The 13,621-nt window shown below is 42.2% G+C and overlaps 1 protein-coding gene across 1 annotated transcript; it reads right to left on the bottom strand.

The window, feature by feature from the left end:
- Positions 1–4,529: 4,529 nt before the first annotated feature.
- Positions 4,530–13,369, bottom strand: LOC123511631 (myosin heavy chain, muscle-like). Its single transcript, XM_045267662.1, is given in 12 exon segments — positions 4,530–5,397; positions 5,525–5,770; positions 6,280–6,358; positions 6,490–6,983; positions 6,985–7,377; positions 7,502–7,975; positions 8,582–8,699; positions 9,770–9,887; positions 10,020–10,107; positions 10,285–10,337; positions 11,386–11,716; positions 13,144–13,369. Coding segments are annotated over 12 exon segments (3,420 nt in total). The 5' UTR covers positions 13,312–13,369; the 3' UTR covers positions 4,530–4,539.
- Between the last annotated feature and the right edge of the window lie 252 nt (positions 13,370–13,621).

Genomic DNA, 13,621 nt, shown 5'->3' on the forward strand with positions numbered 1-13,621 from the left:
CGACGTGCTCTCCAAGTCCGCGTTGAATCACTCCCTCACGATCCACGTTTGTGGTCGTCGGCCCAAGCGGTTAATGTTGATCGGCGGTGCGAGGGCGAGGACTGCAATAAGATGAATCTTCCGTTTTATTGATCGTTGGCTGTTTATGCTAATCATCGGGATATGGTTGTGAATTGTTATGCCTACAGTGGCATTTATAGCGTTCATTTTTCTGGTTATTTTTGTGGAGGTCATAAAACACTTTGGACTGTCTGGCACTCCCGCTGCCTGTGTATTTGTCCAAGCATCATTGTCTTCATGACGGCCTCCTACTTTTGGAATGACTCACTTTCTGCCAGAAAGTTTCTCTTCAGTGACGGCCAAGTTTACAGTATAGCAACGGCAGGCGTGCATCGTTCACGTCCTTGGTAAATCATAAACTTTCGGTCAAGCTTCATAAAAATTCTTGGCTTTAGCAAGACCAGTATCTTGCATCCCTGATGACACTCCCTGACTGGGTCACAGAGTACCTGTTGCCGAAATAACGTTCAAAGTAAACTTTTCCGCCATACCAACTCACGTATTCATCACACCGTCTCAGTACCAAGGAAACGGTGGCACGAGAAAGGGAGAGAAATAAGCTACCATCTGGTTATGTTATTTATGTGTTCTTCCCCCCTCGCCTTGTGTCATCTTTCTTCGTTGCTCTGGTATGCTTCAAGATCCCATTTAGGACAGCTAAACCTGACACCACAGGACGGTCGCCCATGACAGTGTATCGTGCTCAGGTACACTTGGGTCACCGCCATCTCCACCACCGTCTGCACGTGCACGCCTCTACTCAGAGGACTGACTGACTGACTGATTGATTCACGCTGCCTCAGCAAAAGGATCGTGTGTCGTACCACAAAGACAAACAGGAATCAGTAATCTATTCTTGGTGCTTTAGAAGTCTGGTACCAGTAAATTTGTTTTAGGTAATTTTCCTTCCCTTAATTAAACATTGCAGCTTCTATTCCGTTATTTTGTTATTTGCTTTATGCCACTCCGAGAATATTTAGAGATAGTGTGTTGGGTATATGTAGGTGTAGGGAGGGAATAGATTATGTGCGTGTGTGCATGTGTTTCATGCTTCTGAGATCTTATACGTAACTCAGTGATAAAACAGAGATTCTTCAAAGTAATGGTTTTCACATAAACAACGTGTCATTGAACCCCCTTCTCTTTATCACTCTTCCTTTCGTCACACCCTCTGCTCCTCGTCATGGCCTTACAGCCACTCCACGTCCACGCGTATGAACACTCCTGAAAAAACAGTAATGACGATATCATATCCTATTTATTGTATAGGAATAAATCATGTGATGCGTGAAAAGTAGGCAAATCAATTATTTTGTTATATAATCTTTACTTAGAAATGTATTCGAAATTTAGAAAGGTAATCGAGTTATGAGACTGATAGTTTAGTTCGTAAAACTGATAGTTTAGTTCATTCTAAGATATACAGTTTTGGGGGGGGGGGAGAGAGAGAGAGAGAGAGAGAGAGAGAGAGAGAGAGAGAGAGATGACAAAGAGAAAGACAGACAGGAAAACCAAACAAAACAAATGGGAACACAAAAAGGCAATGGGGATAATATATATTTTTTTTTTTTTTTGTTCCTATATATATATAATATATAAAATAAATAAATAAAATATAAATAATTAAATAATAATAATTAAAATTTAAATATAAGCATTTTAAGGCTTGAAATTAGCATTCATTAAGAAGGCCCAAAAGACATTCCTTAATTGGAAATTTAAGAAGGGAAGGGAAGGTTGAATGAAGCTTTCGTCTTGAAAAACTTTACAGGTCGGGTGGGCGGTGCTGCCGCGGAAACGGCGAGGCCTGTTCTGCCTTCAACCCGTCTCCCCCTGGTTTCCGGGCCAGGAAGGGGAGGGTTTGAAACCCAAGGGTTTTGGCCTGGTTTTTAAATCCTTGCCGCAACGGTCACCCAACCCCGAAGAATATTCTCTCTCTCCTCCCCCTTTCCCTTTTCCTCCTCCCCCTCTCTCCCTCCCCCCCCCTTTCTCTCTCTCTCTCTCTCTCTCTCTCTCTCTCTCTCCCCTCTCCCTGATACCTTACTATTTCTTTCTCCTTCTGTCTCGTCCCAAATGTGAGACGTGTGTCGTGTCGACCAGCGCCCTCCTGCCCTCTTCTCGGCGGTGGCGCTTGGGGCTCCTATTCCCTCCCCCCAAACACACACACACACACACACACACACACACACACACACACACACACACACACACACACACACACAGGTAGATTCATAGAGCCCCTGATGTGATTCTTAGGATATACATGGTTTTTGTTTGGCCACACGTACAGTAAGGTATTACAGAATGCAAAGAAGAATAACAAAGATGATCCAAGACTCAAAAGCTTTTCCTACCGGGATAGATTAAATTGCCTTCAGTGGGATTCATTAAAAACAAAGGATGTGTGGTAAATGAATTGCAACCTGTACAAAATATCATCAGCTAGATCAAATTCTCCTTTACAAAGGGTTAAGGTTGATGAGAAGTTAGTAGATGCACACACTTAGAACAATTGATAGAAGAGGTCAGATAGATTTATGGACACGTTCGCGTCCCCCCCCACCCTCCCACCCCCCCCCCCCCTTTCTCTCTCTCTCTCTCTCTCTCTCTCTCTCTCTTTTGAGGTGTAATGTTACTTGTGTCCCTGACGTCATGGTATACGTAAAAGGAATTGTCTTCGTTTATCACTTGCTCGATATTATTCCAGCTTATCTTGATGGTTTAAAAATATGAAAAGATTAACACTGATATTTTAATGAATCACAATGCTATTTATGCAAGTCATTCAGAACACAGTGAAATTCAAAATGCGATGACTTTCGGCAAAGTACATTAAACAAGTAGTCAAAGAAGGAATAGGAGAGCGTCGCCATCTGTTGGGCGCCGCGTGCACTACACCGCCGGCCCGCCTAAATATAAACCCATGGCTGGTGGCGCCACATAGCTACTTCATACCGCACATCGCTTCGCCGCTATTTGGACTACATATATTATGTCAGATGTATTAACAAATGACCGTTTGCGTCATCCTGGTGGAAGCTCGAAGCATATCTTGCCAGCCATATTGACTGGGTTACTTTCCTTCCCGTCTCAGTAGCTTTGGCAGTCCTCGTTAATGTTCGCTCTTCGCTATTATGCTGATTACGAGGCGCTTTTGCTGTGGTTTATATTCAATGCCCTTACTTAAGGGACTTAAGATACTTCAATGTTTATGATGATTTTTTATTTTTGTTTTGTCAGATTACACTGTAGTAAGTTACTAATTTAGGCTTCCAGCTCCTGTAAAGGTTTTCCTCATCTAAGTGAACTCTACTAACCATTTTGTGCCTATGTGAGGGTTAAGTGGTAGGTCAGTAAACAAATTAGATAAAATAATTGTTGCATAAGTTTTGAACTTTAGAAAACATTTTTATTGCAACTATTGCAAATTTAACACCGTGTACTGTTTAAATTCATGCCAATATCCTGTTCTGTGTACTCCTCGAGTTCCTGCTGGGCTGCGGAACTTGGCCAGGTTAGGGCCTTCCCTCACCTCCCGAGCCTCTTGAGGTCGACTTCTGTGGATTTGCGAAAGGCCGACCCGGGTTCCTTTTGTTTCCCGGGTAGTTTTACCCTCTCCCTTCCTTTCTTCGGGGGGAGTGGGGGCTTCTTAGTTACTTTCTATTGATTGAGCAAGATTTTTGGGTTGTTTCAAGCGTTTTCCCTACCCTTGTGGATTGAACCCAGCTGCCTGAGACCCTTCCATTTTCCGGTTTGGGTTTGTTACGGCTTCTCCCCAACCACCTACCAGGTTTTGGCCTTTTAAGTTTTGGTTTCTTCGATCTCTCCTCCCTGGATTTTGCAAATTTTTTCTACTGCTACCAAGTGGGCCCACGAATTGTTTTTTTCAAAACCCCTGCCTTTTCAACAAATTCTTCTTCTTATTAACAAATTTTTGCTTTCTTCTTTTCGTGAAACCTTCCTTTCCAATTTGCCATAACTATCTCAACAAAGAAAGAACCCTGGTCTCCCGCAACTCTGCTCCGTTTTCTAATTTCCCTTGGCAGGGGGAGCCGTTTTGGGATAGTTACGATTTTTCGAGCATCGGCGATTCAGCCTCACCCCTCCGGGATTTTCCCAAAGTCTTTTTCTCCGTTTTCAGGGCGTTGCGCGCTTCCAAGAGGGCCCGTTTGGGTTTCTCGAGCTCGACGCCAGTCGTTTTCCCCCCTCAAGGCTTCGGTTTTCAAACCCCCTGTTTTATCTTTTTAAGGTGCTTTTATGTTCGGCCCGGTTGGCTTTTTGGTTAAAGCATTCATTTCTTTGAACTTTAAATTTTTTTTTCCGAAACTACTTACTAAAGAGTGCGGAATCAAAGCGGTAAAAGCTAACAAGTAAGGGGTTTGTAGTTAGAAGGAACGAAAAGAGGCTGGAGACATGAGATATGCAATTCAATTTAGGATGCAGAAGTTAGGATGTAAAAACTGATTAAATCTATGTGACCTACTCCCTCATCCCACCTTCCACCCCACTACAGGAATAATGTCTTATATTGTAAGTATATGTGACTAACCGAGTGTTCTCGAACTCTTCTTCCTTCTCCTGGATGCGGCGGTCGATCTCCTGCCTGACCTGGCTGAGCTCCAGCTGGCCACGGAGAACCTTGTTCTCCTCCTGCTCCAGGGCGGCCTCGGCCTCTTCCAAGGCAGCTTGCAGCTCCTCCTTCTCTATCTCGACACGTTTGGCGTTCTTCTGAATTTCGTGCAAGGATCGGCCTCCTTCTCCAATTTGATCCATTAAATCCTTAATCTCATCAGCAAGATTCTTGTTCTCACGTCGCACACCATCTAGCTGTTCCAGGTTCTCCTCATAGGCAGCCTTGACACGGAAGAGCTCGGTAGAATAGTTACGGCATTCCTTCTGCGAAGCATCAAGTTCAGCAGCCAGATCATCGACCTTCATCTTCCATTCACTGATAATTCTCTCAAAGTTCTTTTGTTTCTTCTCGGCAGTGCTGGCTAGGGTTTGGGCACGCTCTGTCTGGATCTGCAATTCCTCAAGTTCAGTTGTGATGCGCTGCTTGGTTTTCTCCAGTTGGAGATTCTTAACATTGAGCTGCTCAATTTGCTGCTCTGCTTCTTCCAAGCGAGCGGCGAGCTTCATACGGGCGTTCTCGAGTTCCTCGGAGCGGGCCACGCCCTCGCTCTCATACTTGGCGCGCCACATCTGAGAATCGGCGTTAGCTTTTGATAGTTGTCGCAGCACGTCAGCCTTAGCCTCGCTTTCTTCATCCAGTTGCTCCCTCAGACCGTCGATGTCATGTTCAATGTTGCGGAACTTTCCAAGGATTGTTGCTCTTTCCTGAGAATGAAGCATACTTACAATAATACACTTTGTAATAACTATGAATTAATATTATTGATTTTTTTCGTACAGTACGTAACTTATCAATAAGAGTTCAAGATTATGTTTACAAGAAGTTTCTTACCCTGCACTCCTCGTCGGCCAGTTTGCGGGAGTCTTCCAGTTGGTTGGTAAGAGAGAGTTTCACTTTGGATAGATGGCCGATCTGGTTCTCTGCCTCCTCCAGCTGCCTCAGGAGGTCAGCATTTTCTACCGCCAACTTCTTCTTGGCAGCGTCGAAATCATGTAAGGTTCTGTTTGCCTCATCCAGCTTCGCCTGGACTTCATTCATTTGAAGAGTAATTTGTTTGTTTACTTTGTCCCCTGCAGCCTGTAAATGATGATTTTGCGTGACCATGACTATCGAGGACGACACTGCCGTAGTGAATACCTTGTCATTCCTCTAACAAGTTACATCATAGATTAGAACAACCGCAACTACTACTACTACTACTACAACAACTACTACTACTACTACTACTACTACTACTACTAATAATAATAATAATAATAATAATAATAATAATAATAATAATAACAATAATAATAATAATAACAATAATAATAATGATAATAATAATAGTAATGATAATAATAATAATAATAATAATAATAATAATAATAATAATAATAATAATAATAGTAATAATACTGGTAATGATTTTACTTATTATCTTCCTGCTGCTGCCACCGCTGCTGCTGCAGCTTCTGTTATTGTTACTGATGTTTTTGCTGCTGCTGCTACTACTAACACTACTTCTGCTACTGTTATTAGTATCATCATCATTATCGTCATCAGTGTTCCTTTCCCCTCCCTCGAACAAAGTGGCACCTCCTCACCTTCTCGCGCGCCAGGCTGTCCATTGCCGCCTTGGCCTCATCCGCCTCGCGCTTGAGGGACTCCTTGTCCTTCTCAATTCTGAGGAAAAATGAAGTTATTTTTTTTCCTCTAGTTATGAATGTAAGTCTGTTTGATTACCTAATGAAGTTCATATTACTGAAATATTGCTTGAATATTTAGTAGTATATGAGTAATGTGGCTGTGCTCACCTTGCCTTCATCTTGCTTAGATGATCGATTTGCTCCGACATTTCCCCCACTGTCTCGTTGTTCTTTCTTTTAAGGCTGGCCATTGCTGCTTCGTGCTGGATGTTCGCTTCCTCGAGATCACGGCGAAGCTTGGCCAGCTCACTCTCTCGCTTCTTGTTGAGTTCAATCTGGGCAGCAGTGGCTCCTCCAGCCTCGTCCAAGCGATCTCCCAGCTCTTCCAGTTCTCGCCCCAACTTGCTCTTGTTCTTCTCGGCCTTCGCTCTGGCTTGCCGCTCGTGTTCAACCTCTGTCTCGAGTTCCTCAATACGAGATTGCTGATCCTTTATCTGCCTATGAACCTTAGCTAGTGCATTCTGCTCTTCTTCCAGCTTATTAGACAGGGAGGTCAACTCCTTGTCTTTACGCTGAATTGTTTGTTCCAGTTCCTTATGACTGCGCTCCATGTCAGCAATGGACTCCTGGGTCAATTTTAAGTCACCCTCCACCTTCCGCTTTTGCCTTTTCTATATCAGAACGGAACTTCTTTTCTCGTTCTAGGGAATCCTCCAGCTCGTCCAGGGTCTGCTCCAGCTTTACCTTCACCTTACTCAAGTGATTACACTTGTCCTCGATGCCCTGCAGGTCCTCACCGGTCTTTTGATTGCTTTCCTGTAGATGTTTCTTTTCTTTATTAACCTTGTTAATAAGTTCATCTTGGTGCGCGATTTCATCATTCAGGTTACGTATCTGGTGATCCTTCGTGGCTTTATCCTGCTCAGCCTTTTGGATGGTCAATTCCAAGTCTTCTATGTCTTTTTTAAGGTTGCTGACTTCCTGCTCGATCTTCCTCTTGCCCTGGAAGAGTTGATTACGAGATTCTTCTTCTTGCTGGAGTCGGGTACAGGTTTCCTGAAGTGAAAGAGAACATGATGTAATATACATAACACTGTTCGCTACTTTAACTACCAAAAATGTAACAAGATGCTAATTATTTTAATTTATGGTTTACAATCAATATAATTAAATTCCTTACATTTAGCTGAGCCTCGAGTTCAGCTTTCTGACTCTGCAGCTTCGCCTGCTTCTCCAGAAATTCAGACATGTTCCCCTTTGAAGACTCCAGAGATAAAAGCAAGTTGTTCTTTTCTTCTAGTAAAGTCATGTTAGCGGATTCGTATTCTTTGCGAAGCTTACTCTCTTTCTCAAGTTCTTCAAGAGCTTTAGCAGCCTTTTCCTCGAGTGCTTGGATTTGGTCCTCGACTCTGGTGACGTTGAGAAGAGGCTTAACCTTCTGCCAAACGCGATACCAAGCCCAATTGCGGAGCTTCATGAACTTCCTGACGTTCCGCTGCACTACAATGAGAGCGATGCGTTGCTCTTGTAGCTTCTTGAACGCAATGCGTGATGTGTAGCCTCGAATCCAAGCCTGGAGCCAAGACAGGATCATGCCCACACGGTCGTCACGCAACTCCTCCAGGCTGCCCAACACGCCGGCACGGAAGAATACCTGCGGCACGTAATTAAAATGTTCTCGTCCAAATATTTCATGGCACACTAAAAAGCTAGTGATCGAGATGCATTAAGTTAGTTTGAGAGTATACTATGTCATTTCCTAGCATTTTTTTTTTTTTGTCCTAAGGTGTGAATTCCTGGCAGACTCAAAAGGTGACACGTGGAAGAGCCATATATTTTTTTCTTGAATCGAAAGACTTACTTTGTTTTTTTTGTTTTTTTGCTTTAATCTAGAATGATGATAATGAAAAGATTTTGATAGATAAATAGATATGCACGTAGACAGATAGATTAATAGATAGGCTGTAAGTAATGACAAGTCCTGCATTTTGTATTTTCTTCAAGATTTTCCCTTATTTCCTTAAAAACTGTCAGATTCTCTTTCGTGTGCTGTGTGATGACATCTTTGAAGTGTGGCATCTCAGCCAAATGGCGATTCAGGGTCCGTCAGCGTTCTTCAGTGGCTGCGGCAAGATGGTTTACTTCTCTGTGGTCGGGGAGAGAATGAATAGCTCTCCCATCTCGCCATTTGGCAGAGATGACACACTATATAGCTGAGCAGGAGTCAAGGAAAGGGACGTTGGTTACATCACGCTCGTACCTTGGTGTGCCCAATTCGGAACTTCTCCGCGTCCAGATTGATGATCTCCAGACACACCTTAGTGGCAGCCTTGTCCTCCCCGGCTTGCGTCATGGGCTTGGAGGCGAGGATCATGTACCTACGAAGGGAGGGTGTGCTGATACAGCCAATGCAGATAGATAGAGGATAGATATGTAGATATAGATATATGTAGACATATAGTTGTGTATATATAGATAATAATGCATAAACATAAAATGTTCGTTAGATGGTTTGATACATTTACATCTTATTTATGTTTATTAACGCTCCTTTCCCCCCACACACACACGCAGAGAGAGAGAGAGAGAGAGAGAGAGAGAGAGAGAGAGTTAGGCACTGTTATAATTTTATTTTACTAGTACCAATATTATGATGTACATCAGAGAGGATGTACTAACAATCATCACACGATGGACGTTAGATCTACCGAGATGGAAAAACCACATGATATCTGAACTCCAGAAGATACCAGATGTGACATGAATGTCAGGGGAAGTGCTAGCTAGACATCCAAGTAGACAGTTCCTTGGATGGTAATGTCTCTTATACATCTGTGTCAGTTGCTGAAATCAAAGGCATGGTTGTAGAATATCGTGACGAAGTGGAAGATGATAAATGTAATCCACATAGAATCCAGTATCAGAGGTCAGAGGAGCTCAGTTCACCTAAGTGATGTTACGTGTACATAATGCACACTGTTTATATCAAATGTAAAGCAGATAACTCTTCATCATAACATTCCAAGAGCCTTCATCCTCTGTTTGTGCTGGCTGCTGTAGGGCACATGTTTTACATAGCCTCCGTATAAAATCATACCTTATCCATACATTTATATCCTTTCAAAGCTCCCGATAGCATTATCAACATTATTACTGATTCTATTGAAGTTATCTGTTTCAGTAAAATGTACCAAGATCCGAAAAACATGTCGATACGTTTAAAAGTTATGAATTTTCTTTTTTGTGTTGGCCATGGGAAAACAGAACATTATAGAATTAAAAGGAACACTTTGAATTTGACAGAAATTAGCGTTAGAGAAGCACTAGGAAGTAAATTTAGATGTAATACTCATAAGGAAAAGGAAAAGATGTATACAAGATAAAATTAAATGTTACTTCAATTCAGTATGTGATTTAATGAGACCGTGAAGTTATCCGCAACACTGACCTGTGCCTGAAGTCAGGATAGTAGAGGCGGTTGGGGAAGCCCTTGCGACAGATACGGATGCCTTCCAGCACACCGTTACAGGTCAGCTGGTGCATGATGAGGCCTGCGTCACACACACCTGCGGGCGTCACGGTCGTGAGGAAAACGGAAGAGTACCAATAAGTACTTATCAGTTTACTCTTTCATGTATCTATTTATTTACTCAAGTGGAGGGAAAGGGTGAAACCTGTTACTTTGTCCCTTGACTCACCTGGGGACTTGGTCTCGTTGGGCACAATGCAGCGGATGAAGTGAGGGTGAGTGGCGTTCAAGGTCTTCATTAAGTTGGCGAGCTGCTCCTGTTGACAAAGGAAGGAACAAGATGGTCATTGTGAGAGGTTTCAACACAAAGCTTAACATTCTACGTGGAAATCAATTGAATATATATATGATTACTGTCCTTCATTTTTTGGCTTACTGCTTCATGGAAATATGAAAAAGTAAACATAATGTTCATGAAGAAGGAAAACAATTACCTTATAAGCAGAAGAGACAGTCTTGAAGGCACCGGACTTCTGACCACGACCACCTGAAAGCAAAAACGTGTTTTACGACGTTCTGCATAGTCTTTCAATTAATGAAGGCAAGTGCTGCAGCAATGTTTGCCTAATGAAAAGAAAAATCGTCAAGGCCTTGTCTCATCTGCTGACCAGCATATTGGTGCTAGTTCACCGAAGAGACCGGCGTTCTATTCCTTAATAAAACGCATTAACTTACAATTCCCTTTCACATGCTTTCACTGCATTACTACCATGTACTGGCCATGAATAATGGGCCCTGTTAATGGGCCAAATATTTAGAATTAGTATATAATGTATTGTGTACTTGTAAGTGTATCTTTAAGTACTGATGACGAGGTCGCTGTGCGACTGATACAGGATAACCTAGATGGGCCCTGGTGGCCCTTTGTTATCCTATTATTTATGTTATGTTATGTTATGAATCATGCATTAATGTGAAATTATCTGGTTTAATCGTTGTGCTCACAAACTTTTCTCTCACATGTTGTTCAAAATTATTGGTGTTGTTACCAATTAGAATGGATAAGGCAGGGAGTGGCGAGACAACTGACAGGCCTCTTAATCAGTGTGTTTTGTATTACTCATGAGACGTCTTCCTCTATTAATCGGAGTATAATCCGAAGACTTTTTGAAAAAGGCCAGTGAACGCTTCGAAAAGACTATTATGAGGCATTTCATTAAATTACTTTAAACTGACGCTCATGGATTCAAAAGTACTTTTCCCTTGTTTTTGTATATATATATATATATATATATATATATATATATATATATATATATATATATATATATATATATATATATATATAAATCAAATAAAAGATTAAAAACAACGAAAAGAATAATAAAGAAATAAAGTATTGACCTAAGGTCAGCAGATTTACTTGAAATTCGTATTTTGAAAAACATCAAACTAGCATTGAATAATGAAGATATGTGTTCAGTAGCCTGCCACGTGTTTTTCAATTCCCATCGATAGTTTCCATACAGAGTAAGAAAGAAATTTTAGCACGTCAGAAAACCATAAATTGCTAAGATAATGCCTCTGCTCCGCACCTTTTCCCTGGTCTTGCCCGCCGGACTGTCCAGGATGGTCGGCGAAGATATCCACAATCAGCATATTGGAAGCTTTCTTGATGAGATCCACCACAGTGTCGTTGAGGGGGTCCTTGTTCTTCTCCAGCCAGCCAGACAGGTTGTAAGGCACGGTGCCGGCGTAGTGCACGATGGCGAAGTGGGCCTCCTTTTGTCCCGGCTTGGGAGGCTTGGGCTTGATGAACACTGCAGACTTGCCAAGGTGATTGGCTTTGAGCTTCTCCTCGAAGGACTTGTCTGTGGCCTTAGGGAACATGGACTCCTCCTCTAGGATGGACAGCAGACCCAGGGGCTGTAAAGCGTTGTTAGTTTAGAACATATTTGATTTTATAACTCATGATAAAAGTACTTTGAGTTTTTATTTATTATTATTATTATCAAGGATTTTTTAGTAAAAGTTTTGTATTAGTTCATAATTATCGGCAAGCGTATTATGCATTTTATTTTTAATTTCTTATCATTAGCTGTTTAGTTTATAATTATAAATTAGAGCTTCCTTACCTTAATGCTTCGCTACATCTAATTCCTCTCCTGCACATCATGCTTCACCAGCCAACGACACCCTAGACACTTCATTTTTTCTTCAAGTTTTACTCAGTTAACGTGTTGCACACGGTGAGTAGGTATTATGCCAATTCATTCCCGAAGACCCAATTTTGGAATGCAAACTGTGATTAAACTCGTAGTAATAGTAGTAGTAGTAGTAGTAGTAGTAGTAGTAGTAGTAGTAGAAGGAGTAGTAGTAATAAGTAGTAATGGTAGTAGCAGGAGTAGTGGTACTAATGGTGCTAGTAGAGGTTAATTGTAGTAGTAGTAGTAGTAGTAGTAGTGGTGGTAATGGTAATAGTAGTAGATGGTAATAATGGTGGTGGTAGCAGTGGTAATGGTGGTAGTGAGTAGTAGTCGTGGTGGTGGAAGGATGGTAGTAATAATGGTAGTGGTAGCAGTGGTGGTGGTGGTGGTGGTAGCAGTAGTGGTGGTAGTAGTGGTAGTAGTAGTAGTAGTGGTAATGGTAGTGGTAGTGGTAGGAGTAGTAGTGGTAGTGGTGGCAGTGGTGGTGGTGGTAGTGGTAGTAGTGGTAGTAGTGGTAGTAATAATAGTGGTAGTGGTACAAGAAGTAGTAGTAATAATGGTAGTAGTAGCAGGTAGTAGTAGTGGTAGTAGTGGTAGTAGTAGTAGAGTAGTAATGGTGTAGCATAACTAGTAGAAATAGTAGCAGTGATTTATGTTGTTGTTGTTGTTGTTGTTATTGTTGTTGTTACTACTGCTGCTGTTATTGAACTTGTGGTTGTTATTATTATTATTATTGTTGTTGTTGTTGTTGTTGTTGTTGTTGTTGTTGTTATTATCATTATTATTATTATTATTGTTATTATTATTATTATTATTATTTTATTGTCATTGTCATTGTTGCTATTGTCACTACTATTACTACTGCTACTACCACTACTACTACTACTACTACTACTACTACTACTACTACTACTACTACTACTACTACTACTACTATCGTCATCATCATCATCATTATCATCGTCATTATCATCATCATCATCATCGTTATCATCATCTTAGGTAGTGACATTCATTCCTCTTTGGATGTATCGTGAACAGAACGGTGATTGGCGGCCAACTGGTGTTGCCGCTAGGTCACCACCACATCGGTCGCAATGCGAGTCACCTGGGCTGTGTTAGTACCTTCCGAGCGATGTGTGTTACCTGAGCTGGTCCTCGTTCGAGCGGGGGACTGGCCGAGGTGTGAAGATCTTTGGATGCGTACGTGAGCAAGTGGTCATGTTCTGGCCTTGGTACTGCCGAGGAATGATTGAAATAGAAAATGAGTACCCGAAAGAACTCTTCCATTTTCAGTGGGAGCGGGTGGGCCATGGGTGGGTGAATATTTGGGTGGATGTTTCGCACGTGTTGGCGGAGCCGGGAGGGAGGGGGACGGGGGTTGGGCTGGTCGGGATAGGGTTGTGTATTATTGAAATCATGAGGATGTCCCAGCACCTCTCAGATGTTTTATATAGGTAGACACCATGACTCTGGTGGAGATCTTTATTAGATGGGAACTGATGGGTCAGAGGGGCTGGACGGGGAGGGACGGGGAAGTGAAGGTGAAGCACTCCGTCTGGAGTTTTCTGGTGCGCTGGTTTGCCGGCAGATGCTGAAATACTCAGGAGTGAGGCTTAAGGGC

The sequence above is a fragment of the Portunus trituberculatus genome, chromosome 31 (assembly GCF_017591435.1).
Source record: "Portunus trituberculatus isolate SZX2019 chromosome 31, ASM1759143v1, whole genome shotgun sequence".
NCBI classification, from domain to species: domain Eukaryota; kingdom Metazoa; phylum Arthropoda; class Malacostraca; order Decapoda; family Portunidae; genus Portunus; species Portunus trituberculatus.